This window comes from Pelophylax lessonae, assembly GCF_965119305.1.
Source record: "Pelophylax lessonae genome assembly, chromosome: 5".
Lineage (NCBI taxonomy): Eukaryota > Metazoa > Chordata > Amphibia > Anura > Ranidae > Pelophylax > Pelophylax lessonae.
The window spans coordinates 184,283,825-184,310,366 of NC_138772.1; the positions used below are offsets into that span (position 1 = coordinate 184,283,825).

At 43.9% G+C, this 26,542-nt stretch overlaps 1 protein-coding gene across 1 annotated transcript in view; it reads left to right on the plus strand.

The window, feature by feature from the left end:
• The window catches only part of EZH2 (enhancer of zeste 2 polycomb repressive complex 2 subunit), a 120,825-nt gene that overhangs the window by 74,864 nt on the left and 19,419 nt on the right, over positions 1-26,542 (plus strand). Inside the window, exons 8-16 of the mRNA XM_082258156.1 lie at positions 4,415-4,578; positions 4,830-4,921; positions 6,758-6,998; positions 7,102-7,268; positions 9,164-9,258; positions 11,022-11,062; positions 12,039-12,164; positions 12,325-12,503; positions 16,845-16,940. Coding sequence (XP_082114282.1) covers positions 4,415-4,578; positions 4,830-4,921; positions 6,758-6,998; positions 7,102-7,268; positions 9,164-9,258; positions 11,022-11,062; positions 12,039-12,164; positions 12,325-12,503; positions 16,845-16,940 — 1,201 coding nt within the window. The remainder of the gene's footprint in view (positions 1-4,414; positions 4,579-4,829; positions 4,922-6,757; positions 6,999-7,101; positions 7,269-9,163; positions 9,259-11,021; positions 11,063-12,038; positions 12,165-12,324; positions 12,504-16,844; positions 16,941-26,542) is intronic.

Below are 26,542 nucleotides of genomic sequence, written 5' to 3' on the forward strand. Positions count from 1 at the left end.
AGGGCATTTTTTATTTTGGAAAGAGTAATGGAGGGTTACAACACCTGTCAATTTCTTGGCCATCTGGCTCCCGTTGGGGAGATTTTTCTTCATTTCCTGTCCCATAGCATCAAGTGAGAGGAAATCCCTCCAAAGTGAGGGAATTCTTGGTTGTCACCATGGTCACTGGAAAGTGCGCCCACATTGGAAAATCTGCCCTCTATTCCTGTGCTTGAAACAGGGTGGCCAACCTCCCAAAGTGAAATCTACTGACATGACACAAAAAATTTACTAACCATTCAAATTTCTCTTTCGTTCACTGATGGACACAGCTCCTGATTCTTCTTAACCTGCCCCCTACAGGAGTAGGACACTGGGCAGGAAAAAGCTTGACTACGCCTATGGGCAGTCCCAGGGGGTATACACCCCATCTCAGCTATAGGCACTTAGTTTTTATCTGCCTAGTCAGGAGAAGGACCTAGTTCCTTGCTGGGATCTCTGGTCCTGGCAATTTTTTCTTATCTTTGATATTTTGATCCTGTGAGAATCTACAATTAATTGCCAGACTGGTGGACAGACGGGATAATCTAGATCCAGAGGGTAGCCCCCCCCCCCCCCAATCTGGCCAGCGAGCGCGTGAAGACCACAGCGCTGCGCTAGGTTGGCCGCGACATAGTCCCACTGGACAGGGGCTGGCCTGCAAGTTAAATGTCTTGCGAGGACGCATACGACCTGGCCTCAGCCTGAGTTGCAGCATTTCTCCTGGCTGACACCACCCACATTACGATGGAGGGGTGGTCTGTCCGGAGCGGTGCCCATCCTGCTCCTGGTATGGTAAGTAGTTGTCCCCTCTCTACTCCTGGAGGGTTTTGTGGTGGATGTGGGCCCCTCTCTGGGATGGTGGGACCTCAGTTTCCCTCCTTCCCCCCAGCCCCTCTAAAATGTCATTGGTCACTGTGTGGGTCTTCTGTTCCTGTGAGACCTACAGTCAACTGCCGGAGCGACGGACTGGCTATTTTAGATCCTTACAGTCTCCCCAGTGAGCGTGTGCAGGCCCCAGCTCCACTGGATAATGGCTGGCCTGCGAGTTAAACGTCTCGCGAGGATGCATACAACCTGGTCCCAGCCTAAATCGCAGCGTGCCTCCTGGCCCGCAGCACCCCTATTCCGATGGCGACGTGGTCTGCTTGAAGTGGTGCCCGCCCGGTTCCATGGTATGGTAAGTAGTCCCCCACCTTTCCCTGATGGTCTTTTGGGGTGTACTTGGGCCCCTCCCTGGGACGGTCGGACCCCTGGGTTCCCCCCCCCCCCCATATGTCGACGTCCCCTGTGGACCACCCCCATCTACCCACACCTAGCTGCTCCTCCTTTCCACCCAAGGGGGTGGCCATATCTGTCCAGGTGCGTTTTGGGCGTGTCAAGCGGGCGATTGGGGGGGGGGGTTGCCTTTTGGGGGAAGTTTTCCTTGTGGGCACTCCCACTAGAGCCCCCCCAATGTCCCCTGTGGTTCCTGGGAGCTGACATTTTGTCTTTTGGTGGCTGGCGGTATATATTGGCGGCCATGTTTGTGTAGTCCGGCGGCCATTTTCTTGTGGTTTCCAATTGAATGGAGCGGCGGCCATGTTTTCGGAGCCTTATGGGCGGTGGTTGACCTCTAGTGCAGACTCCTGGACTTACTCTTTCTCTCTCTGATCGCTGCATGGTGGGCAGCATCTGGGATTCTGCTCTGTGCCTGACCGAGGGATGTGATTTCCTGTGGGTGCCTTGCGACTCTCCCTCTCTCTGCTATAGCAGCGGCTGGTTGTGCTGGGACCTGTGGTGCTGCTAGCATGGCAGGCGGGGGGTCACTTAGCAGTGTTTCTCATTTTTTGCCTGTGGATTTCCCTGGTTAACCATGGAGTCCCTGGAGCAAATTTCACCACCTGATCCACCTCTGAGGCTGCAGACCCTTCTGGATCCCAGTCCACCCTGTCTGCAATGGCAGCGGCCCTGGAGTTCTCAGTGTCTAAGGTTGATATGGTCCTGCATAAACGGACCACTAAAAAGCATCCACTGCCTCCTCTGTCTCCTCAGATCCTGAGTCTGATCTGGCCGCCGCGGGCGTGAGTTGCTCTACTGGGTCTGCATCCACGCTCCCTGAGTGCTCTTATAGGATGATTCCTCTTCTACTACAGCCGCACATGAAAAAGCGCTGGTGGATGCATTGATTGTATTGGTGCTGGAATCTTTAAAAATGGAGAATGCGGCTGCGTCGGAGGCGCCGGTCACCTTCAGTGCTCAAATTCTCAAAAGCGGCAAAGGTTTTTCCTTTTCACGCCTATTTTTGACAAAATTATCGTGAGCCAGTGGGGTTGCCCTAAACGCAATGTGGCGCTACCTAAACGTTTCGCTAGAAGGTATCCCTTTTAAAGAGTCCCTGTTAAAAAAGTGGACAGTACCACCTGTGGTGGATTCTCAGGTTTCCAGGCTGAATAAATCCACTCTAATTCCGGTGGAGGAGTCTCCGGCTTTTAAAGACCCTTTTGATAGGAGAGCAGATACCTTGGTCCGACACATGTTTACTATGGCCGGTTAGTCCTTAGGCCGGTGTTCACCATTGCCTTGGTGTCCCAGACATTGACGGAGTGGGCAAAGCTTTTTGCGCCAGGATCTGGAGGGGGGGGAACAGCTTCCCCCTGCCTTTGCAGAGTTGACGGACCAGTTGGTCCAAGGGTTGCAGTTTATCTGTGATGCCTCTCTGGATGAAGTGGATGTGCTGGCATCTGTGGATGATTCTTTTGGTCGCAAGGTTTTGCTGGCTGCTGTTTTTAGAGGACCTGGTCGTTTTTGAGGGTGTTGTTTTTTTTCAGGTGAGCTCCAGTTGTTTATGGTTTACCTCCATGTTACCTGGTTGGCTATGGTTAGCTTTGGGAATTTTTTTCTGCTTTTTCCCCCACCCCTCATGGTTAATACTGCTTTTGGATGTCCCGATGGTTAAGAAGAATCAGGAGCTGTGTCAGTCAATGAACGAAAGAGAAAATGGGATTTTTGACTTGCCGTAAAATTCATTTCTCTGATATTCATTGATGGACACAGCACCCACCCCTCTGTGGAGTTGGCTTTCTTCTGACACTGCTTGTAACAAAACTGAGTGCCTGTAGCTGATAGTGGGTGTATACCCCCTGGGACTGCCCATAGGCGTAGTCAAGCTTTTTCCTGCTTAGTGTCCTACTCCTGTAGGGGGCAGTATAACCCAATGGTTAAGAAGAATCTGGAGCTGTGTCCATCAATTAACATCAGAGAAATGGATTTTAAGGGTAAGTCAAAATTCCCATTATTTTGACCATTTTCAGTGCATATATCAATATTTAAGCTACAAACCTGTAGCTAGTGCGATTAGCAGAGTGCTTAAGGTATAACAAAAGGCAAAAAGCATATTTCTTCTTTTACATGAAAGTCAGGTTAATATAACCCAGCACAGAGTTCCTCCCCAGTCATCAGTCTGTAGGGTTCCCTTTTACAGTGGGAGGGGGAACTCTGTAGACCCTGTTGTAAAAGGGAATATTGTGGACTCTGGTGTAAGGGGGAATGCTGCAGACTGGTTTAAAGGGAAACCCTGGTGTAAGGGGGTCTCTGGTCACCAGAGACACCCCCGTCCCTTACACAAGAGTCCACAGAGTTCCCCTTTACATCAGAGTCTGCAGGGTTCCTACTTACAGTGTAAGGGGGAACTCTGCGGACCCTGATGTAAAGGGGAATGCTGCAGACCGTGATTTAAGGGGGTCTCTGGTCACTAGAGCCTCACCTTACATCAGAGCCCACAGCCTTCCTCTTTACATAAGGTTTCCCCCTTACATCAGGGTCTGCAGAATTCCCCATTGCACTGTAATAGGGGAATCCTGCAGACTCTGATGTAAAACGTGATGTGAAGTTTCCAGTCTAAGAGTTATACCTGCAAAGCAACTATAAATACTTGCCTATTTCAGATGCCCGATCCAATAAATGCTGGTCTGATGGGAAGAAATTGTCCTGTGCAGTCTGTTCAGAAACAGACACTTCTGGAAGTCTGTCTCCTGTGTCCCCTACTGTGCTCAGTGGTTCCTCTCCTTTTTCCTTGCATCGCTTTGTGTCCTTTAGTAACGTAGAGGTTGGTGGGCTGAGAGCTGCGGGAAACACAGAAGATTGTCACTTCTTGAGACAGACTTTGTGGGACAGGTTCCCCTTTTAGAGCAGAGTTTAGTGATGTTGGCTGCAGGAGAAATAGACGTATTTAGAGTCTATGTTGCAGGTAACTCGTCTGTTGGAGCTTTTGAGTGACAGTTATTTTAACATAAGTCCTCATCCTAGATTTTGAATACAGTACTGGTGTCTATTAGAATTGTAGTTTTTATGTTTAAGCATTGTTGATTCAATATCAGTGTCCTTATTTTAGATTTACCATGTCTTCACTTTCCAGGTACAAGGAATTGACAGAGCAGCAGCTACCAGGGGCTCTTCCTCCAGAATGCACCCCAAACATTGATGGACCAAATGCAAAATCTGTGCAAAGGGAGCAAAGTCTTCATTCATTCCACACCTTGTTTTGTAGGAGATGTTTTAAGTATGATTGCTTCTTGCATCGTAAGTACCCTCCTTATTTAAATATTTGTTATAGGCCTTAAATTTATTCTTGATATGTGATTCAGAAAAATATACTTTTGTACCTTTTTCAGTAATAGTTATTCTGTCATGATGTAAGCTTTAGTACTGCAGTGCATCAGGTTAGGCACACTTTGTTGAAGGAAGGCCACTTGATGTAAATCTGTATTTTTTTTAACACTCCTTAAGGCAATCGTATAACAATTGTGTTGTTTTTCACTTGTTTCTTTAAGCTTTTCACGCCACTCCCAACACATACAAAAGAAAAAATAATGAAGCTGCAAATGATGGAAAGCCCTGTGGACCCAACTGTTACCAGCTTTTGGTAAGATTTGTCCCATATGTTTTCTTTGCATTCTGTATTTTAGGGTGGTGATGAATGGGCAGATGTCTAGCTGATAACGATGGGGAGGTAAGAGATTTGCCAAACCTTAAACAATGCACTTGCCTCCAGGATCATGCTGTTGCAAAAATATGGCGTGCACATGCTGTGTCTCTTTTTTTTTTTTTCTCCCCCCCCCCCCCATAAAGAGATTGACTATTCACAAATAAATTTTTTGCTTTCTCTGTAGTGCTTTTCAGTGCATGGCCCAATTGTGGCAAGTGATGTTTAATTTGATTGCTTTGCTTGCTTATGACTGCTTTGTATGGTTAGCAAAATATGTGTGATATTTCCCCCTCAGGACAGTAAGAATAGAAATTGTTGTGAAATGACTGAACTTACAGATAGATGGATCATTGCACAATTACATATATTGTCTTAAAAACTGAGTGATAATGATTTTTAATAATCAGTAGCCATTCATAATCCCCTATTATAATCACGTGTGTAGAATACTAAACTGAAAAAGAATAATGATTAAAATGCTGACCTAACTTTGTAAGAAAGATGCATGTACTTATCTAGTTTCAGGCCGCTCCTGTCTGGTCACGTGATCTCTCCTGTGCCAGCCTGCTCTGGCTGCAGAGGGGAGGAGAGTATGCTCCTTCAAAAACTGGTAGTGTGATGTCACACATAGGCTTCAAAGGCCCATTCACTGTCAGCACTCCCTCCTCTCCCCTGCAGTGGCCATTGAATGACAGAGGGTAGCTGATCATGTGACTGGACTGGATGGACAGATGTACAGACCTTGCTTACACAGGTTAGTTAGAATGGGTGTTTTGAAGGGGGAGGGGACAGTTTTAAGAAGTAAATAGGTTTTGGAATTCTACTTTAAAGTTGAACTACAAGCATATTAAATTGTCTTTTATAGGACATAAAAAGCCTAATGGGTGCTAATGCTAAAGCAGGCGCTATTAGTGCAACGGTTTAGGAAATGCAAAATGTCAGTAAATTTTTTAATAACGTTAGTTATAAAGGTGACAAACTCTGGTACCCTAAATTTTCCATAGGCAACGTTTTAAAAGGCTAAGTTTACCTTTAGGAGCATGTTACCGTGGGTGGGGGAATTTCTCCTTGTACCCACGGTCACAATTTGAAAACAGCACAGCCGGCGTGGCAGGTGGCTTGTAGTGCTCAATGAACTGTGAGGGCGCTGGTGAGTACTCTCGTAGTCCATTGATTCTTCTTGCAATTCCGTAGCTGTCTGCCCATACAGGAGGTGGGGGCCAACTGCTGACTGAGAGTCTGCAGGATCCTGGCATTGCACCCACAATCTGCTGATGGCAGGTGCAATGCTTTACAGACTGCAGTATAAAAAAATATTAAATGCACTTTTTTTTTTTACCTGCAAAAATATGTGCATTTTTTATATTTTTTAAGGTGAACTTATCCTTTAAAACCCCCTACAGGTCATCAGTTTAGAGTTAACTGTGAAAAAATGGGACCAGAATTATTGCAGTCACTCCAGCGTGCGCAGCAATATAAAACCTGTAGCGCAATCCACTATTTTGCACGTGGTCTCCCCTGCCTTTTCCTTTTCCCCCCATCACATGGGGACAAAAAGTCCCCTTTAGAATGCTTTATTGGTGACAGGATGTAAAAGACCCTAAAGTCTTAGCTGTCCCCCAGTGAAGCTAATGGAATGTAGATTCATCAGGATTAAAAAGTGGGTTATCCTTTTTGGCCTGGAGCTACTCTGAAAAACTTCAACTTGAGTGTAGCTTAATTTTTGTCCAGTGTCTTACAACCCCTCATGTAGCATGACTACTGTGTTTTTAGGAAGGTGCTAAGGAATATGCTGCAGCACTAACAGCGGAGAGGATAAAGACCCCACCAAAGCGTCCTGGTGGTCGCCGAAGAGGCCGACTTCCAAATAGCACCAGCAGACCTAGCACGCCAACTGTCAATGTGTCAGAATCCAAAGACACCGATAGTGATAGGGAAGCTGGCACAGAGACTGGTGGAGAAAGCAATGACAAGGAAGAGGAGGAAAAGAAAGATGAAACCTCTAGTTCTTCTGGTAAGTTTTTTGCTTTTAAGGGACCGTTTACTTTAGGCACGTGTAAAAAGTTGTGATTGGGTGTAGACATTCACTGATTCCAACAATCCATTATTTCCCTTAGAAGCAAATTCTCGTTGCCAAACGCCTGTCAAGATGAAGCCAAATGAGCTCCCTGAGAATGTCGACTGGAGTGGAGCAGAAGCATCCCTATTTAGAGTCCTCATAGGCACCTATTATGACAATTTCTGTGCTATTGCCAGGTTGATTGGCACAAAAACATGTCGACAGGTACTTTTTTTTTTTTTTTTTTTTTTGCGCTTATGTACTGTTAAGTGTAAACCTAGTGTAAAGTGTAAAAAAAATTAACAAAGCATCTTTCTATAGTGTATAATTGTCTAATTTAAAAGCACCTAGTGCTGTCCCCATCTGTTCTCTCCTCCCTCTGCTATCTGTATGAGTAAATTGTGACAGTCTATCGGATACCAGAGAATCCTACGAGACCTCCCATCCTCCTTCACCCAGCACACAGAAGGTGGTTCACAGCCCCAGTTGTGCATGTTTCCCCATGAATTTGTGTGTCGGAGTGTTGTATAACAATATGTGCTTTAAGAGGCAGTAGAGAAGAGATGGCTGCAGATAAGCAGTTGTATTTCATCTGTGTATCGCCTGAGGCCAGCCACTTCACTGGGTATATGTACGGGTTTACAATCACTTCAGAAAACGTTAGTAATTATTTTCAAAGATAATGTGCATATACCAAAAACGTATTTAACACCCCTGACCACGGGAATTGTTAGCTTCCTATTTTTTATTTTTTTGAGCTGAACTGAAAACGACAAAGTCCTTGGTTGCAGTGGGGCTGAACCCGCACTACAAGGGTTAACTGCTTTTTGCCTAGGGGTCAGGAAATTACCTAAAACTCCGCTCCTGCAGGCTCCTCCACGCTGCATCGTGCCTGCGGCTTGTGTACAGCTTATATGCTTGTTTATTTGGGTAGTCAATCCGCGGCTCAAATGCCTGCTTTTACTGCCCCCTTGGCTTCTCATGTGGACGGGCTCTATAGGGGGTGTACAGATAGATAGTACAGTTGAAGTGGTTAAGTGTGCTTCAATTTTGGTTTTTAAATTAAAAGGCATACTTGTGTGTTTGTTTTTTAATTAGTTCTGGATAGAATTGGGAAAGATTGTAAGCTCTAGGTAGGTATTGGGGCTTTTTTGGCTGTTGGTGTCTAGTTTGGAGAGACTTCATTTGACATCTAGTATTGTACACCCAACTGGATGCTAGAAGAGGTTTCTTTTAATTCGAACCCAACTCTGTGTGTAATTTGAGCATCAGCCATAGAGCTTTGCAAACAGGCTTTTTCCAGAAACATAGTTAAGGTTTGCTTAGTAAACATGGAGCTTAGAGCTCCACATGCTGGCTGGGAATAGTAAATGTAATATATTCAATATGCAACATTTGCCAAACAAAAGCAACAAGTATTAATATAATAAAGAAAAATCTAAACCACCCAGCATTCCTTATAAGCTTTAGATACATTTGTATTACTGTATTGAAATTGTGCTTGTAAGACTCGGTCCACACTAGCGAGACTTGTCAGCCTGACAAGTCGCGCTCCCTCGCGGTCCATTGACTGCTACAGGACCCGTTCTAATAGGAGCGACACAAGTCGCTCCGATTTAGAAAAAGGGTCCTGTACTACTTCGGGGCGACCTCGGAGCGACTTGCATAGACTTCCATTATGTGAAGTCCCTGCAAGTCGCTCCGAAAGTCGTGGTGCATGGGAATGCACAAGTCGCCCCCGAAGTAGTACAGAGTCGTGTCGCCCCAGTGTGAACCGACTCTTAAGGTCTAAATGACCTGCTGCTTGGGGTTTTTTTTCCGAAGACCCTTAAAAATCACATTCAACTTTCACTTCTGGTAATTCAGGCTGAATTTAAAACAAAATCACCCTGCTAGTTTTTATTCAGTCTGGAGTCCTGGTATATTTCCCAGAAAGTCCCCCACCGCGGCTGTCCTATATTGTGTAGAAAAATCCTATATTGTGTAGAAAAATCCTATGAACTATTATTTAAAAAAAACACACTTTAGGCAAGCTTAAAAAAAGTGTTTTGTATAGGAATCAGTGGTTTACTAAATGTTTTTGCAGTCTGTGCTAAAGTAACGACTTTTAATTCTTACAGGTATATGAGTTTAGAGTAAAGGAGTCAAGTATCATAGCTCCGGTCCTTGCTGAGGATGTGGACACACCACCCAGGAAGAAGAAGCGGAAGCACAGGTATGATTTGTGATGTATAGATGGGATCTCTTTTGGTCTGTTCATGGTCAGTGAGATGCTGCCAAACCACAATTTCTAATGAACTAAATTGGTGTTCAGAGAGAAATGGCAGTGACCAAATATTTTTTTATTCATTTACTCCACCTCCATTGATAGTGGATTAGGATTGCCCTAGGAGAGGACTTCTACTCCTTTTTCCGGAAAAGAAAAATGCTTGCAGTTATTAAACTTCTTGCAATACGTGTAATATTTAACATTTATTTTCCATCGTTCTAAAAATGATCTCTAATGAAAGATGTTATCTGCCTTGGAATGGATAGATTAGATTAGTATATTTTATGCATGCTTCATTGTTTATTTGAAAAGATGAAAAAAAAAACAGGAACATGTAAACATTTTTAGAACAGGACTAAAAAAAAAAAAAAAATCATTTTTTTTTAAATTTCATACATTTTCACTGGCACTTTTCTCCAGATAAATGCAAAAAGTACAAATTATTTGAAAGTGAGGCTGTACATTGTTTGCATTGTGCTCTGCAACAAAAGGATTTAACCAGCCATAGCCTCCATTACCAAAAAGTACAGAAATATTGGAGCTGCCATTGCAACTTGTGGGTACAAGTATGTAGGTTACTTCCCAGCTTCATGCACGTTCCCAGTCTTTGAATCACTAAGTAATTGGGACACTGTATTAAAATTACAGTTTTAGAGCTTTCACATTCAAAAAGTCCATGCCTTTATAGCAACTGTTGCAAATATGTAGCACTTCAGGGTATGGGGAAGCATGTTACATCCTCCCAGGTTGCAGTGCTTGGGCCTATTGCCAATCTCAAACACTCTCATCTGACCAGGAAGATGATGTTATCAACCTGCTGAAATTTTCCACAGAAAACAATTACTGCAGACCAAAAAAAGTGAATCCAAGGGGAAGTGAGCAAAAGCGGGTTGGGGACGAAGGAGGTTTGGCAAACTATGAGCTGATCTTGGATTGGGATACAGAAAGAAAGGCACATAAGTGATGATCATGGATTACATGCTTGAGGTTTATATCTCACAGATTATCTATGAATAGCTTCACATTTCCCAGGGTTTTAAAATGTTTTAAAGGTAAACTCCACATTTGGTAAAAAAAAGGTTAAAGTGGTTGTATACCCTTCTTGGTGATTTTTACCCACAGGTAAGCCTATAATGAAAAGGCTTACCTGTAGGTAAAATGAATATCTCCTAAACCTGCACATTTTAGGAGTTATTCACCCTGCATGCAGCCCCTGACGGTCCGGCGTATCGTGCCAGGACTTCAGAGCTCCTTGCCGGAGTGGAGGGCTCCTGCCCGCATACGCGGGAGCGAACCCGGAAGAAACGCTGAGGAAACATGTCAGCCCCCTCAGCGGTGACTGGGCGCCGTTGCGGGGGGCTTCGTTCTAAGGTATTTCATAATGTGCTAGTATGCGATGCACACTAGCACATTATGATTATGTTTTTTTTTTTTCTTCATCGTTTACTAAAGCTTTAAGTGTATATCATTACTGCGCACGCTATTTTTTTTTTCTTTTTTCAATAACTACCTTTCTTTTCTAAAAATTCTAAAAATTATTCGTTTGTATTCTGTTGACTTAGTGGGCATAGTTTTTCTATCTCAACAAAACTGGTTTTCTGCATGTTATTTTATGATGTATGTATTTTATCATGTATTGATTTATATATTTTATTCTGAATTTTCTGGCTGTTGTGCTTATTTTTTTTTTTTTTATATATATTTTATAGACTGTGGGCTGCACACTGCAGGAAAATACAGCTAAAAAAAGGTATGTATATAGTATATCTGATTTTAAAAATGTGATCAATCGTGAAGAATGCTAAAGTTATCAGTGAAATCTTTGCAGAATCACATTAATCCTGCATTCAGTTAACTGAAAATGAAATATAAACAAACTGAATTACTTGCAAAATCACGTTTTTTTTTTTTTTTTTTTCCCATAACTTTTTGGGCTAATAAATATAAGTAGTCTATAAAAATGGATTGTTGTATACATATCCTCTTAGAGCAGATCATTTAAAGTAATAGAGCAGATCATTTAAAGTAATACATTTAAAGTTGAACTCCAGGTGAACATCTAAATACATACTTGAAGAACATACATGGGATCTGTTTTACCCACCTAAAGGATTTGCTTTACTTTTCATCTAGTATTTAGCAATAACATTGTCCTGCCAGACATCACAGCTAGGTTGTGACTTGACTCTTTACTGCAGTGAAAGTAACTCTGACATGAAAGTAGTATGGGATATGCCATTCTCTTGAATTTTTTTATTATTATATGGCTGATCCTGCTTGTTCCTGTCTTCCCCTCTGTAAACTGTAAAGTTTTATCATGGCTGCTGATCTCTGATAGCATGGCCAGTTTATGCGACTCCGTCATCCATTTACTCAGCGTCTCCGCATCTCCCCCTCCCTCTCTCCCTATCAGGTCCATAGTGAGAGTCTCCTCTCCTCTTCTCCCCTCCCCTCCCCCAATGTAAATAATACATGTGACTTTACAGCCACTTTAATTGAAGAAGCTGAAGTTAGAAGCTGATTGGCTACCATGTACAGCTGCACCAGGTTTTGCACTCTCCAGTTTTAGTAAATCAACTCATTGTGAAAATTTGTCCCATTTCCTCCCCTTTTGTTATGGGTTTTTTTCCAAACATGCTCTTGATCATGACATGTAAAGTGGTATAGCTACGATTTAATACAGCTTGTGTTCGCTTCAGCTCTCTGTTGGTTTTATGTTCTTTTAGATGGCTCCTCTAATCATGTTTACAATTACCAGCCTTGTGATCACCCTCGCCAGCCCTGTGATGGTTCCTGTCCCTGTGTGATTGCACAGAATTTCTGTGAGAAGTTCTGTCAATGCAGCTCTGAGTGTAAGTTACATAGAGGTGTAAATGAAACCTATGGAATAGACACAATGACTGTATATATCTTTACTAAAATATATAGGAAGAGTAAATGGAAAGTGTATGGTATTTTAGTTTTGTGGCTGTTTTGCACCTTTCACCACACTAATGTACAAAATTTATTAAGGCCAAAACAGGTTCCCTGGATGTCGCTGTAAGGCCCAGTGCAACACCAAGCAGTGTCCATGTTATCTTGCTGTGCGGGAGTGTGACCCAGACTTGTGTCTCACCTGTGGGGCTGCTGATCACTGGGATAGCAAAAATGTTTCGTGCAAGAACTGCAGCATTCAGCGGGGATCCAAAAAGGTCAGTAATGCAGAGTAACTAAACTACGTAACTTAGTTAAAAAAAAAAAAAATCATAGAGTTTCTGTGATGTTCAAAAACAAGAAGCTACTACACTCAACTGAAGCAAGCTTCACTTTTATTATTTCATTTTACTTAGATACCGATAAAGGAGATTTAAGGTATAGGTGCACATACCTTAAAGTATTCATACCCCTTGAAACTTTCCACATTTTGTTATGTTACAACCAAAAACGTAAATGTATTTTATTGGGATTTTAGGTGATAAACCAACACAAAGTGGCACATAATTGTGAAGTGGAAGTAAAATGATAAACGGTTTTCAAATTTTTTTCGCAAATATCTGAAAATTGTGGCATACATTTGTATTTAGCCCCCCCTGAGTCAATAGTTGGTAGAAGCACCTTTCACTGGAATTACAGCTGCAAGTCTTTTTGAGTAGGTCTCTACCAGCTTTGCACATCTAGAGAGTGAAATATTTTTCCATTCTTCTTTGCAAAATAGCTCAGACTCTGTCAGATTGGAGGGAGAGCATCTGTGAACAGCAGTTTTCAAGTCTTGTCACAGATTCCCAATTAGATTTAGGCCTGGACTTTGACTGAGCTATTCTAACACGCTAACAGCATGCTCTCAGCACGGCAGCCGGAGGGGATTGGTAAGCTCCAGGTGCATACTTGTGATTGGGAGCTTTTCGATCATGTGACCACTGTGATGACAGCCAAACACAGCGATCACATGACCCGAATGCCCATCTCTGCCTCCCAGCCTTTAGAACACTTGAAGGGTGGGGACATGGTCAGTATGATGGGGTTAAAGTCCACCATCATGATAGAGGCTACCATGGCTTGCCTCCTGAGAATGCTAGTTTGTTGGCTGCATCTGAACAATCCTGCTGTAAATTAGAGCAGTGTTTCTCAACCTTTGAGAAGTATTTTCAGTCTTGAGGCACCCCATCCAAGTCTTGGTTCACGTTACTGTGTGAAGCGGAACACAAGCAAAATCGCGCTCATTCCTGACATACAAACAAATGCTCTGCTCTTTAGGGGTGCCATTCATTTCTAATGGTACCCCACAGATTGGTAAACATGGGGTGCTTTTGTTACAACACAGTTTTAAAAAAGGGTCGGGGGACTTCTTTCCCTGCATTTCTGCGGGTAGGGAAGCCTATTGAAATGAACGCAGTATGCAGCCACACAGATGTGAATCAAGGGCTTGTGCACATTTCAGGTAGGAGGGGCAGTAAAACCACATGGTCAAGCTGTTTTTACCACCCCCAGCTTCTCCTCCCTTTAGCTGCAGAGGCAGCAGCCAGGGGGTTTACACATGCTGTGGCTGCAGCTGGAGGTATACCCAGTGTGAATGGGGCTGCACTGCAACTACCCTGCAACTGTGTGCATTGCACGATTGCAGTGTAGTGATGCTTCTTTTACAAGCTTAAACAGGTGGTGAGGAATTCCTCTTCTCCTGTTCTCCAGATATGTGGAGGACAGGTACAAATCTGATCTGCCCTCGCAGTTCATGAACTCTCATATTATATTGGTAGTGATGCTTCTTTTACAAGCTTAAACAGGTGGTGAGGAATTCCTCTTCTCCTGTTCTCCAGATGTGTGGAGGACAGGTACAAATCTGATCTGCCCCCGCAGTTCATGAACTCTCTCATATTATATTGGTTCTGCATATTTGTATAACAAGCAGTACCACAACACATTGGTGTCAATGTGCCCCAAAGAGAACCCGTCGGTATAGAAATGTAGAAGTCGCTGCTGACTTCATTTTTTGAGTTTAAGTTATGGGCTTGAGATGGGTTACCCTTGGTACACTGCTTTGTACAATTCTGACCTGGGACACGCGTCTCAGTGAAGTTGGAATACGTGACCTGCAGTCCTTTTCCAGATCAGCGACTTACTAAACAGTGAAACAAGTATAAGGATGACAGACTGGGAGTTTGCACCTTTTATCCACTTCAATACTAGGTACTTTTACCCAGGGCTGCTGTTAGAAATCGTGGGGCCCTGTACAGACTACATGGCAGGGCCCCCTCAAGAAAATATTAAAGATATATTTAGCTAAAATTACAACAAAATCACTATTATCAGACACAAATATAACATAACTCGCATAATTCCTGCTAAGTCTAAAAAAATAAAAAAAAACTATGTTAAATTAAAAAGATTAGATGAGAAAAATATACAGGCCGGGCAGTTGGAACTCAGTGATCAGAGAGACAGAGAGAGAGAAACAAAGTTACAATTTACTAATAAACTCCTGAAGAAGATAGGTGCAGGGAGGGGGGGGGGGGGGGCACACAAGGGAGGGGGATTAGTGAGGGACAACTGTCTCTTTCTCAACAGATAAAAGCTAATAACAGGGTGAGGGACAGATCAGATTCAGGTGCTGGAGGAAGATTTCTGTAATTGTTGTCCATCACTAATCCCCCTCTCTGTGTGGGCCCCCCTGTGTGCTCGGGTCCCCTACAAGAGGGCTGGTGGTCCCCCCCCCCCTATCAGCGGCCCTGCTTTTACCCCCTTCCTGCCCAGGCCAATTTTTAGCTTTCAGTGCTGTCGCACTTTGAATGACAACTGCGCGGTTATGCAACACTGTACCCATAAGAAATTTTTATCACTTTGTTCACACAAATGGAGCTTTCTTTTGGTAGTATTCAATCACACTTGGGTTTTTTACTTTTGCTAAATAAAAAAAGACTAAAAATTTTGAAAAAAAACACATTTTTCTTTGTTATACATCTTTACAACTGTTCTTCATAAATTTAGCCCAAAATGTATTCTGCTACATTTCTTTGGAGAAAATAACCAAAATCAGTGTATGTTATTTAGTCTGTGTGAAAGTTATTGAGTCCGCAAATTATGGTATATATCTGAAAATGTATCAATCCTGTTGTATTGACGGACTTATTACTTGAGGCCCTAAAATGCCAAGACAGTATTTACTTGGAAAGTAGATAGTCCAAGGTATTTAGTTAGAGAGGTATGGCGAGTTTTTCGAAGTTGTAATTTTTTTGTCATAGTTTTTTTTGGTAAATGAAGAAATAATTAAAAAAACATTTTTTTCCCACTATTTTTTTTTAACACACCGTGACCAGAGAATAGTAACATTGTACTACTCTGGGAAAGTGTCAGGATTTTTTTTTTTTTTTTTTTACACATTGTTTGCTTTTAGTAGTGAATCACATTGCTATAGGCAAGATTTTTTTATTCAATGAAACTGAATCATTCAGTCTGTTGTGATTAGCTGTGATTGGCCAAAGCTAATCACATGGTACAGATAGGCTGTGATTGGCCCTGTCTACCCTGTGATCAAATTGACCAATCACCGCTAGCAACACAATTGTACACAATAGATGGCATTAAAGGAAGCCATCCATTGTATACAACTATCATGAGACCTGCTCTGATTCATCATGGCGGTCAAATGGTACCGGCAGCAAGCCGCAGTCATCGGCTATGTCCCATGGACAAGGCTGGTTACAGATTGTGTCCCTGCGCAGTCCCACGATCGGTGCTTCCTAACAGGACATCCTATGACGTCCAGTCTGGATGAGAAAGCCACCGCCCAGCTGTCATTTGTCTATAGGCCGGGCAGGAAGTGGTTAAAGAAAAATCTGTTACAGCAACACCCTATTTTCTGTTCTGACAGATTCCCGTTAAATGTTCTTGTAGCTCATGGATTGGGCTAAATAGATCCTGATTCTCCATTAGTTGGTCCAGGTTTGATTCCACAGATGATTGATCGTAATATTGCCTTGCTTGTGGGCTAGAGACATGTAACATTACCCTGTCTGTGTTTGCTTCCCCTCTTCTAATAACACTCGGTCCTGAAGCCTTATTTCATCCCCTTTGGCAAAGGGACCCCAATGCTAGGTAAGGCCACTTGAATTCTTGCAATAGATGCACGTGATGGCTGCCTTGGCATTAGGAACATTGCAGAAAGCGAGCTGGCCATTTCAGAACATTTATTTTTACAACTGTCTTGGGACATGACCATGTAAGAACAAGTCTCATTAACCGTTTATTCATGTACTCCATTATTTTTCTGGCTTAGAAAGAATGATTATATCATTGAATGTGTGCCTTGCAACAGGTGCAGTTTTGTGGTTCCGCTGCTTATGCTTGCCATTTTCATATATTTGATTCTGTCTTGCTGATGCGAGCTGTTTTCCTTTATATGATGGTGACTCTGTGACCTGCAATTTATTGTGTTGCATTAGCCTCTGTAATGTCCCATAGAGAATCCCCTCTCTTGTGTACCTAAATACATCCATACATTTTACACAGAAAATGTAAACGCTAACCTGTTTAAACTAGAGACTTTTCTTTTTTATTAGCATTTGCTTCTGGCTCCCTCTGATGTAGCTGGCTGGGGAATCTTCATCAAAGACCCTGTACAGAAGAATGAGTTCATCTCTGAATACTGTGGAGAGGTAAGCCAAGAACATATCCACAAATACACAACATTGTACTACTTGTACACATATGGGATGTGAGTAAGTTGTTTAGATTTTGTTTCAAGTTTCTGGAATGAGAACTGCCTGTGTTGGGAGGACATCTACGGACTCCCTCCCAGAACTATAGGACCACGCTGTAGCCATATTTTGACTATAGCGTGATACTAAGGTGCTTAAAGCAGAACTCCAGCTCCCCCCCCCCCCCCCCCCCAAAAAAAAAAAAAAAAAAACAGATGCATTGTGCATGTAAATGAATCACAACCCCAGTGTCAGTTTATCTGTATCTTACCTTTTAATTAGCTGTAAAAAAAAACATGTTTGTGTGTCTGTGATGTCACTCCTTCTACTGTCTGAATTTCAAAGTTCTCTAACTTCCTGTTTCCTTCCATTACCAGTCCTGATACTACATGTCCCATCATGCTTTGAGCCTCTGTAGTTTCAGAGCAGGCTATGGGAGTCACTTGTAGCAATTCTGGGAGTTGATGTGGGTGGGTCCAAATGCAGATCCCTCTTCAGTCTGCAAAGCAGGTGTAAATGTCTCAATTCTGTCTTGCAGCATGCCAAAGAATAATGGCTTACTGCAAGACTACAGAGAAAGGGCTATGGGAAGTTCTTATGAAGGTGTTTTCTTCATATGTAAATAAATCCGATCACAGAGAGCAGGACTCTGGGAGGGCAGGATCCGAGGGGGGGGGGGGGGGGGAGGACTCTCCCTGTTCACACTGGTCGGCATATTTAACAGGGCAGGATTGATTTCTAATTGTGACTCTTTCAATCCTGTCCAGCAGCAGCACAGCTAACTTTCAGAACAGGCTGTGTATGTACTATTTCATTTTGAATTTTGCTGGGCTCTGTGAGGAGGGACTTAAGAGGTTTGGACTCTTCCTGTAGGTGTGACTGGACTGAATGCCAATTAGAATGTATTCAAGCCCACCCACCATCAGAGCTATGAAATAAGTTTTATCATTTACAGACTCTGAAAGACTACAGAGGGGTGTGTTCTAGGCTAGAGATTGAGCAGGAAGTGGATGTAAGGCCCTCAGTCTACATCCAGACTATACAGTGTAACATGACACAAAGCCTCAACTAAACCCACAATATCAGAGGATCTGCAGACAAAAGAGCAACATGGTACAGAGGTATGATCTATGCTGGGGCTGATCATTCCATTAATTTCTAGTGAAACGGAAGTTGGAGTTCAGCTTTAATCCTTCTGTCTAATTGCCAATCATCTGCTCTGGGCAGTGCAGATCTTTGTATGCTGCACAATGGTATTATCATCGGATGAATGAAAAGCATAATTTTTCAAGGTAAATGAAGCTTATGAGTAACTGCTATACTGAAATGGTCCTAAAAAGGTACAGTATAGAGGCTTAACCCTAATTTGCAGAAAATATTTCTCAAGAATCTTTGTTTACAGCAGAAGGTTTTTTTTTTTTTTTGGTACCACAGTTAATCCAAACTTTTACAGTAAAAGTATAATCCGTTTATTACAGTTTTATAGATTCTAAAGAATCTATCCACCTTTTATATGTCAGTGGATAAACTAGTCTGTTTCTATTATAAGGCGGCTTTGCCTCCTAAGTTCCACTTTTGGCAGAATTGTGATGCTCAAACCAAAAATATAATAATTTTTTTTAACCTATTTTTTGAATATTTAACACTTAAGGACCGGAAGGCTTTACCCCTCTTAATGACCAGGCCAATTTTTGCAATTTGGCACTGCGGGACTGTAAGTGGTAATTGCACAGTCGTGCAATGCTGTACCCAAACAAAATTTGTCCTTTTTTTTCCCCACAAAAAGAGCTTTCTTTTGGTGGTTTTTGATCACCACTGGGATTTTTTTTTTTTTTTGCAATATATACAAAAAAATACCGAAAATTTGAAAAAAATTACATTTCTCTTTCGTTCATCGATGGACACAGCTCCTGATCTTCTTAACCATACTGGCCCCTAAAGGAGTAGGACACTAGACAGAAAAAAAGTCTGGCTACGCCTATGGGCAGTCCCAGGGGGGTATACTCACTCTCTCTGCTATATGTAAAGGTTTTTTTTTTTTCCTGCCAAGTCAGGAGTAAGGACCTAGTTCCTTGCAGGGATCTCTGGTCTTGGCAATTTTTTCCCTTTTTAGATATAATTTTTCTCCTGTTTTTTTTCCTGTGAGATCTGCAATCAACTGCTGGACTGGTCGACAAGCTGGATAATGTACATCCAGTGGTCTCCCCAGTTTGGCCAGCGAGCGCGTGCAGACCTCAGCTCCGCACTAGGTTGGCCGTGACTTAGCCCCACCGGACGGGGGCTGGCCTGCGAGTTAAATGCCTCGTGAGGTTGTATACGAACAGGTCTTGGCCCGAGAGGCAGAGTTCCTCCTGGCCGACAGCACCCCCCCCCCCCCATTCCGATGGCGAGGGGTTTTGTCTGGAGCGGTGCCCTCCTGGTATGGTGAGTAGCTGTTTCCCCTCTCCTCTGGAGGGGTTTTGGGGTGGACGCGGGCCCCTCCTTGGGACAGTTGGACCCCTGGGTTCCTCCTCCTTCCTGTCAGGCATCCCCCCTCATCTGCCCCCCCATCCTACCCCCTCCACTTATGCTTTGGCTGTGTGGGTGGCCTGGGGGCAGGGCGCTATGCTGGCGGTGGGTGGGGTGTGCCGCCGGCAACCAGATGATCGGCTCTGCAGGGGGGGGTTGTACCTGGTGCTGACTCCTGGATCCTCTTATTTCTTGTGCAGTGCAGATTCTCCTGGTGGCTGCGGTGCCTGGTTTCTGCGGGGTGATGAGTCTGGTGGGGTCCTCTCCCTCTCTGCTGAGGATCCATTGGTGCTCTGTGGCTGGCAACCAGGTGGTGCTGCCAGAGCAGTGGGGGTTGTCCCTTAGCAGTGTTTTACACTTTTTTTGTGTAGGGTCCCCCTGGTGACTCATGGCGTCTTTGGAGCACATCTCCCCACCTGATCCCCCTCTGCGGGGCCCTCTGGGTCCCATCAATCCATCGATGCACTGACGGCGGTCCAGAAGTCCCTTGTGTCCCGGGTGGAGGTGACTTTTGGCCTCATCGGTCTCCTCAGATCTTGAATCTGATTCGGCCACTCTGCAGACGTGGGACGTGGGTCACCCTGCTGGGTCTGCGTTCACACGCCCTAAATCCTCCGATAGTGAGGATGATTCCTCCGCTTCTGCAGTCACGCACGAAAAGGCACTGGTGGACGCACTGATTGTATCTGTGCTTGAGACTTAAAGTTGGAGGACGCAGCTGCGACGGAGGCGCGTGTTCCCTTTGGCACTCACAAGCCATCCAGAGCGGCAAAAGTGTTCCCTTTTCCCCTCCTATTTTGACAGAATTGTCACTGATGAGTGGAGACGGTCAAAGTGTCCCCTTGGGGTCCCTTAGCGAGTTGCTAGGCGATACCCCTATGAGGAGTCCCTTCTTAAGAAGTGGACTGTTCCACCGGTGGTGGATTCTCCGGTTTCCAGGTTGAACAAGGCAACCATGATTTCGGTTGAAGAGTTCCCAGCCTTAAGGGACCCGACCTACAGGGAGGCGGAGGCTGTGGCCTGCAATTTGTTCACCTTGGCTGGTTCGGCACCGAGACCAATTTTCACCGTTGCCCTGGTGTCGCAGACATTGACCATGTGGGCCAAGCTTATACGCTGTGACATGGAGGGGGAGTAGCTCCCCCCGGCCTTTGCGTGGAGCTGGCGGACCAGCTGGTCCAGGTGCTGCAGTTTATCTGTGATGCCCCTTTGGATGCTGCTTCCCTAGTGGCTCTGTTCTATGTTTTCGACAGTGGTCTTTCGGCATGTCTTTTGGATCAAATGCTGGTCTGCGGACCAGATTTCTAAAAAGGCCTTGACTGGGCCTTCCTTTCGAGGAGATCACCTGTTTGGTCCTACCCTGGATGACATCATTAAAAGTCTCACAGGCAGGGGGGAAGAGTACCTTTCTTTCGCAGGCTACTAAGGGCAAGGACCCTCATCGTAGTCGTGGACACTCCTTCTCGACTCATAAGAAGTTGTTTCTTCCCTTAGGGTTGACTGACAAAGGATCGGAGCTCTTCGGGAGCCTCCTCTGGAGGATCCAAGCAAACTTGATCTGACTTCTCCAGATCTGCAGACAATGCCCCTTAAGCAGGAGGGTGCGCCCTCACCCGTATCTGGGGTGGGGGGATGTCTTCGCTGATTCCCCGACCCGTGGACTCCCCTGGTACACGAACAGGTGGGTCCACGAGGTCATTCGGTCTGGCTAAAAGATCGAGTTTCATTCTTACCTTCTGGTAAGGTTCTTCCTTCCGACGTGCGACTGTCCCCGGTCCACTTATAGGCTGTTTTTGGGGTGGTGCAAGACCTTTTACTTTACGGGTGATGGTCCCGACTTAGTAACGTTTTCAGGGGTTTTACTCAAATCGGTTTGCAGTCCCCAGGAAGGAAGGCAAGGTGCATTTTAATTCTGGACCTCAAGGTGCTAAACTGCTTTGTGCGGGTGCAGAAGTCCAGAATGGAGTCCGTTTGCGCGGTGGTGGCTTACCTGCATCAGGAGGATTTTCTTGCCTCCATCGACATCAAGGACGCTTATATTCACATTCCAATATGTGTCGGTCTCCAGCGCTTCCTCCACTTTGCTGTGGGAGAGAAGCATTATCAGTTCTACTGTGAGCTCCTACTGCTCTGGTGGAAAACCTGGAAATCAGCATATGAGCTTGAGGGAGTTTGGCTGAATTCTGAATTTTCAGAAGTCTGCTCTGGTTCTGTCCACAAGCTATCTGGGACTGACTCTGGACTTGGCCTTAGCCAGAGTTCTCCTTCTTCTGGACAAACTCCAGAAACTACAGGCTGCAATTCGTCTTCTGCTGTCCAGCAGATGGTCATTCCCCTGGATTTGCATGCGGATGCTGGGCCTGATGGTGTCTACCTATGAGACTGTTCAGTTTGCACAGTTCCATACAAGGTCCATGCAGGGAAATTCAAGCCAAATGGGACAAGAATCCGCAGTCTCTGGCAATCAGATCTGGCTGAGACGGGGAATAGGAGTCCCTGATATGGTAGCTTTGTTCTTTGGCGCTTTGGCTGGGCAAATCCTTCCTCCCCTTGTAGTGGACAGTGGTCACCAAGGATGCCAGCCTGTCCGGGTGGGGAGGCATCCTCGGCAAATATTCTTTGCAGTTGATCTGGACACTGGAAGAGTCCAGACTACTGATAAATGTCTTGGAACTCTGAGCGATCAGACTGTGCCTGGAACATTGGACAGATCGTCTTCAGGGATGTCCAGTGCTTATTCAATCGGACAATGCCATGGCATGGATTATGTCAGTCATCAGGGGGGCACAAGAAGTGTCCTGGAGGCAGCCGGCATTCTAAGGTGGGTAGAACGATTTGTTCCAAGCCCTATTTGCCGTACACATTCCCAGGGGGGGAAACTGGCAGGCGGATTACCTCAGTCGGCAGGTGTTGGACCAAGGGGAGTGGTCCCTTCATCCAGAGGTGTTTCATCAGTTGTGTCTCTGGCCCATGGGGTCATTATCGTCTGATTTTACACCTTCCCTCCTCTCAAGCTTTTGCCAAGACTTCTACGCAGGATCAAAGCAGAAGGGTTTCCTGTCATCTTAATGGCTCCGGACTGGCCTCGCCGGGCTTGGTACGCCGATCTGCTGCGGCTTTTTGCCGACATTCCTTGGAAGCTTCCACTCAAGGGAGGAACTTGCTGTCCCAAGGACCAATCTTCTATCTGCTTTACAGTCGGGATTCAGTGTTTCCAACACTATTAAAAGCTAGGAAACCTACTTCTAGGAAGATCTACCATCGTACATGGAAGACGTACATTGCGTGGCGTGAGTCTCTTGGGGTTCGTCCTCGCTCTTGTTCGGTGGCTCTGATCTTGACCTTCCTTCAACAGTGGGTTGAGCAGAAACTGGTCTTGAGTACTATCAAGGGTCAGGTGTCGGCCTAAGCAGTCTTATTTCAACGGCCCTTGGCCACATACTCCCTGGTGCATACTTTTCTTCAAGGAGTTAGGCACTTGACACCTCCAGTGCGATCTCTGTTTCCGCTTTGGGACCTTTATCTGGTGCTCAGTCCTCCAGAAGCCTCTTTTTGAGAATCTTTGGGAGATTCCCCTGCTTTCGCTTTCCCAGAACCTGGCCTTTTTGGTGGCTTTCACCTCTGCGTGCAGGGTGTCGGAATTGGCGGCGTTATCCTGTCGTTCACCTTGCCTTAGATGGTTCTTCGCCCCGGTCTGTCGTTCCTTCCTCAGGTTTTTTTGATTTTCATTTGAATGAAGACATTGTGTTGCCTTCCCTGTGTTCCAGGCCAACAAATCCGAGGGAACTTTCTTTGCATGCCTTGGATGGGGACCAGACAATTTGGGTGTATCTGGCAGCTACGGAGTCTTTTAGGAAGTCCGATTCCCTTATTGTGCTCACGGAAAGGGTTGTTTTGTTTCCTCTGCAACTCATTTCCAGATGGCAAACACCTTGGGGTGTCTATTTTCCGAAAAGGGGTAATTTGGGGGGGTTTGTGCTATCTTGGCATTTCATGGCCTCCAAAACTGATAGGCAGTGAAGAGCTTTTTACGGCCTTAGAAAGCCTGAAGGAGGTCATTGGTTTTCGGGGTCCTGTGCGTGGCTAGACTGCCTAAAAGTCTCGCACGTGTGGTATCCTCGTACTCGGGAGAAGCAGCAGAATGTATTTTGGGGTGTAATTTCACATATACCCATGGCATGTTTGAGCAATATATCATTTAAGTGATAACCTTCTGTAAAAAAAAAAAAAAAAAAAAAACACTTTTGTCATTTTCCCAAAACTTGTGGCAAAATATAAAACATTCCATGCACTCAACATATGTCTTTCCGCAAATAGCTTGGAGTGCCTACTTTCCAAAATGGGGTAATTTGGAGGGGGGGGGGGTGCTATCTTGACACTTCAGGGCCTCCGAATCTGTGATAGGTAGTTAGGAAGTAAAATTAGCAATTTATGCCCTTAGCCTGAAGGTGGTGATTGGTTTTCAGGGTCCCGTACACAGCTAGGCTCCCATAAAGTCTCACACGTGGTAACCCTGTACTCAGGAAAAGCAGCAGAATGTATTTTGGGGTGTAATTTCACACTTACCCATGGCATGTGTGAGCAATATATCATTTAGTGACAACTTTATGTGAAACAATAATTGTCATTTTCCCGAAATATTTTTATGTGGGATCCTGTGAGCTGCTATGTGAAAGGACTTTTTAATGAAGCTGCTTGCACTGTGATCACTTCCCTTTTTGGTAAGTGCAGGAATACAAACTGTGCTTAAAAGTGCTGCGCTTTCAATTACTTGTGTGGGTGTATATCTATTTTGCAATATGGTGACTGAATTTTTTTTTTAAAATATATAAAGAAATCTATATATATTAAATAGTGACTGCTAGGATGATATAACCGGCATATAGGCTTAATGTGTTAGTGTGTCGTTAAATAGATTTAAAGCATATAATCCTAAAATGTAAATGTGACCTTCATTACACCTCTCTGTGTAAAATCAGTGTATTGTGCTAATATTTCCAATTACAGCACAAATATAATGAATATAAAGTGAACCTGGTAAAATTAACAAAATAAAACCTAAGCAATGATGTAATGATACATTCGTGACAATCAGTAACAAAGTTTCAAGTAAGTATCAAAGTCCTTGATGTTAATTCATTCCGATCACCAGTATTCCGTTAACCCTGTCCTAGATGTTCTGCTACTGCAAAATGGGTTGGTAGTGGCGTTCTCCCTTTCTTCTTACAATTCCCCTTAAGGGTATGTGCTCACCTCAATCGATGTAATTTTGCGCTCAGATTTAGATCATTTCCAGCCCGATCCGCACTAGTAGATACTTGATTATTTCCTCAAAGCAGTCTGCTCAGCTATCCACTGGGGTTTCCCACCGTGGCACTGTGATTGATTTCCTCCAAGTTGATAACTCTCAATCATCAGGTGTGAAGCTCAGCCATGGACCTGCAGGGAAAGGATGCAAAAATACATAGTGCGAATACCGTTAAAGCAAAAAATGTTTATTAAATATAATTAAAATCACTCACATGATTCTGGTGCAAAAGAGCACCAGTCTGTACAGTCAGGTAAAATATCCGTGGACGATCAGTCCAAATATGCCGCTGCTGATGTGTAAAGTTGCTTGCAGAGTTCGCCGGCAATAGCCTGGCCGTCTACTTTCCAAAAAGGTTAATTTATGGGGTGTTTGAACTGTCCTGGCATTTATTGCCCAATATTAGACGCTTATGCCCAATATTAGATGCTTATGCCACACACTTTTCTAAACACTTGAAGACCAAGCCTTTTCTGACACTTTTTGATGACCTAAGAAAAGGTTTTGTTTGTTTGTTTGATTTTTTACTAGAAAATTACTTTAACATTATATATATATATTTTTTTTTTTAAAGCAGAGGCTCTACAGAATAAAATGGTTGGTGTTGTGTTGCAATTTTTTTTGTCACACAGTATTTGCGCAATTTCCAAACACAAAAAAAAAACACTTATTCAGAATTTAATGCACAAACGCCCTATATATTGCCTTAGTGGTTGGTAAAATATCAAAGATGATCTCATGCGGAGTACATAGATACCAATTGTGACCTGATTTAAAATTGTCACTATTGCAGTGGCAACAAACTACGTACATTTTTTAAAAGCCTTTAACAGGTTACCACTTTAGATTTACAGAGGAGGTCTACTGCTAGAATTACTCGATCTGACGTTTGCGGCGATACCTCACATGCATGGTTCAATTGCTGTTTACATATGACACGAGGCGGATGCTTGCGTGCAAACATGAGGGGACAGGGGTGCTTTAATTTTTTTTTTTAATTACTACTATTCATTTTGCTTTTTTTTTTTTTTTTTTCATTTTTATTATAACAGGGAATGTAAATATTCCCTATTATAGCAATAAGTAGTGACATGTACTCCTTCTTCTTCTTTTTTTTTTTTTTTGGGGGGGGGGGGGGGGGTGTGTGTGTCTATTAGACTCTAGATCTCTCCTCTGCTCCTAAAGCATCTAAGAACATTAAGATTGGTGTGATAAGGTGCTTTCCCAAATTTTCACAATGGCGCTGTTTATATCTGGTGAAACTGAAGTCATGAAATGCTCGTAGCTTTCTGGTATCTTAGGCCAAAGAGCTGATTGGAGCCGTTCTGGTCTCTAATCAGCTCTTTGCTCAGCTGATGGAATCACCCACTGCTTGTAAAAGCAGTCTAGCAGCTAATTAGCCACTAGGACTGGCTATAAAAAACGATACCAAGATGATGCCTAAACCTGCAGGCATCATCGCAGTTTGACCACTCAAAAGTCCAGAGCCATACAAGTACATTGCTTGTCCTGTTTAGACATATATTGTAAGGTTTCTTTTTTTTTTATGCAGCCTGTGGGCTGAACGAAAAAATAGAACCGAACGGATTCCTCCATTCACATCGATTGATGTGGATGAAGAAATCTCTGCCAGAAAATGTGTGGTATGTCCAATATTAGAGCTCCCAGCATCCACCCAACTCTAATGATGGGCATACATGCAATGTTCTTTTTTTTTTTTTCGCTCAGCCCAGGGGCTGAATGG